This window comes from Podarcis raffonei, chromosome W (assembly GCF_027172205.1).
Source record: "Podarcis raffonei isolate rPodRaf1 chromosome W, rPodRaf1.pri, whole genome shotgun sequence".
Classification (NCBI taxonomy): domain Eukaryota; kingdom Metazoa; phylum Chordata; class Lepidosauria; order Squamata; family Lacertidae; genus Podarcis; species Podarcis raffonei.
Window position 1 is genome coordinate 19,847,198 of NC_070620.1, and position 2,912 is coordinate 19,850,109.

The 2,912-nt window shown below is 45.6% G+C and overlaps 1 protein-coding gene across 1 annotated transcript; it reads left to right on the plus strand.

Moving 5' to 3' along the window:
• Window positions 1-215: 215 nt before the first annotated feature.
• Window positions 216-1,445, plus strand: LOC128406051 (uncharacterized). Its single transcript, XM_053373093.1, has 2 exons — window positions 216-905; window positions 1,230-1,445. The coding sequence occupies exons 1-2, from the start codon at window positions 251-253 to the stop codon at window positions 1,280-1,282; spliced, it is 708 nt and encodes a 235-aa protein (XP_053229068.1). The 5' UTR covers window positions 216-250; the 3' UTR covers window positions 1,283-1,445.
• The last annotated feature ends 1,467 nt before the right edge of the window (window positions 1,446-2,912 follow it).

Here is a 2,912-nt window from a genome sequence, read left to right on the forward strand (position 1 = left end):
GGGCAGCTCTTTGACTACTCCCCAACATAAATTTTTAAAAGACTTAAAATTTCTCCTCTCCTCCAACAAATTGGAAGTTCCTGAGGGTGATTTGATACAGCTCATTCTGGCCATCGATGAGCATTGCCCCTGGTTTCCTCAAGATGGAACTTGGGAATTAAAACATTGGGATAAGATCGGGACGCATTTTCATGGGCATCCCAGCATTGGTGTTCGGATTTTAAGTGCATGGTCGAAGGTTCGATATGCTATGGGTTCTTTATCACCAAAAAATATCTCCATGGCTGCATTGCCAATACAACCTTCAGCTTCTTTAATTCAGCCTGCTGTCCTGCCATGTGTTCCAGCCCTCACTTTGCCTGCAGCCCCAGATCCCAAACCTCCGGACTACAGTTCCTCACCAGAGGACCCAATCCTGCAAAAATACCGTGGTCTGGCTGGAAATAACCCTGCTCTTTCAGCAGCAGAACCAGCTACCCCTTTTCAACATGCAGTCCTTGCCTGTTCCTTATCTCAGGATACTATGGCATTCCCTGTTATTGTGCCCCCTGCTGGTGCTCCAGCAGGAACTCAAGCCCAGCTGTTGGTGCCAGATGACATCAAGCTTTTGGCACGTACAGTTTTACCCCCATCAGCTGGTGTATTGTTTGCCCATGAATGGGAAATCGCCTGTTGTGGTTATGCTCCAGCCTTGTTACAACAAATCAGAGGAAATAATCCAAATATTACCCTCGTGGATGTCATAGATGCTATGATGGGGCGTGGGCCCTTTGCTCAGGCTTCAGTACAAGCCACACTGCTGCAGATCTTATTGAGGGATACTGCTCTTGCTGCTCAACAAGCAATGAGAAAAATCCCGGAACCCACCAGTATCCAGTCTAGGTGGGGTTCAATCAGACAAGAACCTAGAGAATCATATTCTTCCTTTATGGACAGGCTGATTACAGCAGTGAGTAGACAAATTGAAAATCCTGAAGCCAAACAAATAATTATCAAACAATTGGCCTTTGAAAATGCAAATGAGGATTGTAAGGTTGCGTTGCACCCGATAATACACAATCCTGCCACAGACACAGCAGCCATGCTTCGCATTTGTCAGTCTGTAGGTACAGCCACCCACAAGGCTCATTTGCTGGCAGCAGCACTAAATAAAAACCAGCCTGTAGCCATCGATACAGCGTTTCCAGCGTGGCAAACCAAGATCACCGATACCTCAGTGTGGGTAGAACAGTGGCCTCCACCAAAAGAAAAATCCGCAGCAATGGCACCATCTCGTTTCTGAACAGCTTATTTCTGAACAATTGACTTTCGGCCACATTGAACCATCTTCATCCCACTGGCTCCAGCAGACAGGAACGGCTTGCTTTTACATTGCCAGTATATAACAATTTGCAGCCCACCCAGCGATATCAGTGGGTTGTTCTGCCACAAGGCAGGCGGAACTCCCCTACACTTTGCCAACATTTTGTGGATGAAGCATTGAAACCTTTCCGCAGGCGCCACCTAGAGGTCATATGTTATCATTTCATGGATGACATTTTAATCGCTGCTAAGGAACTCCCGCCTGGCATTTTTCAAGAACTTTCTGCCACATTAGCGGAAGCGGGACTCTGTATAGCGCCTGAAAAAATTCTATTGACGTTGCCCGCCACCTACCTGGGACATAAAGTCTCTGCACAAGCAGCGCTGCCTATTGTTCCCCAACTGACTATCCCTTCAAACATGAAGCTTGTGCAATTACAACAACTTCTTGGGCATTTGAATTGGGCTCGCTCTTTCCTTGCATTACCTACCAGCACATTATCACCATTGTTTTCAGCGCTCGCAGGACACAAGAATCCAGCAGATGTAATCCAGGTCACTTCGGCAATGATCACTGCATTACAAACTGTTAATCAGCACCTGCGATCTGTTCTCGTGGACAGGATCACAGAGGCCTCTGCACACGAGCTGCACCTGGCAGTATTTGCTACACCATTGTTGCCAACAGGAATTTTATATGCTCAGACAGACAAGAAGAAGACTATCTGCATTATAGAATGGTTACATTTACCTCATACCCCTCCAAAGAACATTTATTCTGTAATTGAATCCACATCAGACATTGTTATCAAAGGACGTTCACGTGCTATAGCTTTGAGCGGTTTTGATGTTGCATCAATTTATATGCCTTTTTCACAGACTGAACAGCAGCATTTATTGATCACAAATGCTGCCGTGCAAATTGCTTTGGCTGATTTTATAGGTGTCATCATTTTTAATCCTCCAAAGGATGACCGTTTGACATTTCTGACACAGGTCACCTATGTTTTGGCTACCCCCTTGTCTCTCACACCTCTCCCCTCTGCACTAACCCTCTTCACGGATGGAACAAGAAGTAGGGGGGTAGTGATATGGGAGGAGGGAGGAAAATGGAAAAGTTTATTTACCCCTCCACAGTCTTCTGCCCAGCGAGCGGCTGTGATTCTTGCCTTTCAATCCTTTCCTACTCAACCTTTCAATCTTATTGTGGATACTCAGTATGTATATCGCCTTTTTGCTATTTTACCAATATCTTATATAACTCCTTCCTTGGATTCTGACTTGTTTTCCTTGTTTCTTGCCCTGCAGGCCTTACTTCAGCACAGAGAGTTCCCTTATTATGTTGCACATCTTCGCTCCCACACATCACACCCAGGGTATTTAGCAGAGGGAAATTCAAGAGCAGATTCAGCTCTGAAGAACATTTCTGCCTTTTCTCTCTTTTCTGATCCTATACTATGTCATAACACCTTTCATCTCCCTGCGAAAGCATTGGCTAAGCAGTTTTCTATTCCTTTGGCCCAAGCTAGGGATATTGTGTCCCAATGTGCTTCCTGTTCTAAATCTCAGCTGGCCATTCCTTTTGATGCTGTCAATCCTAGGGGCACGTC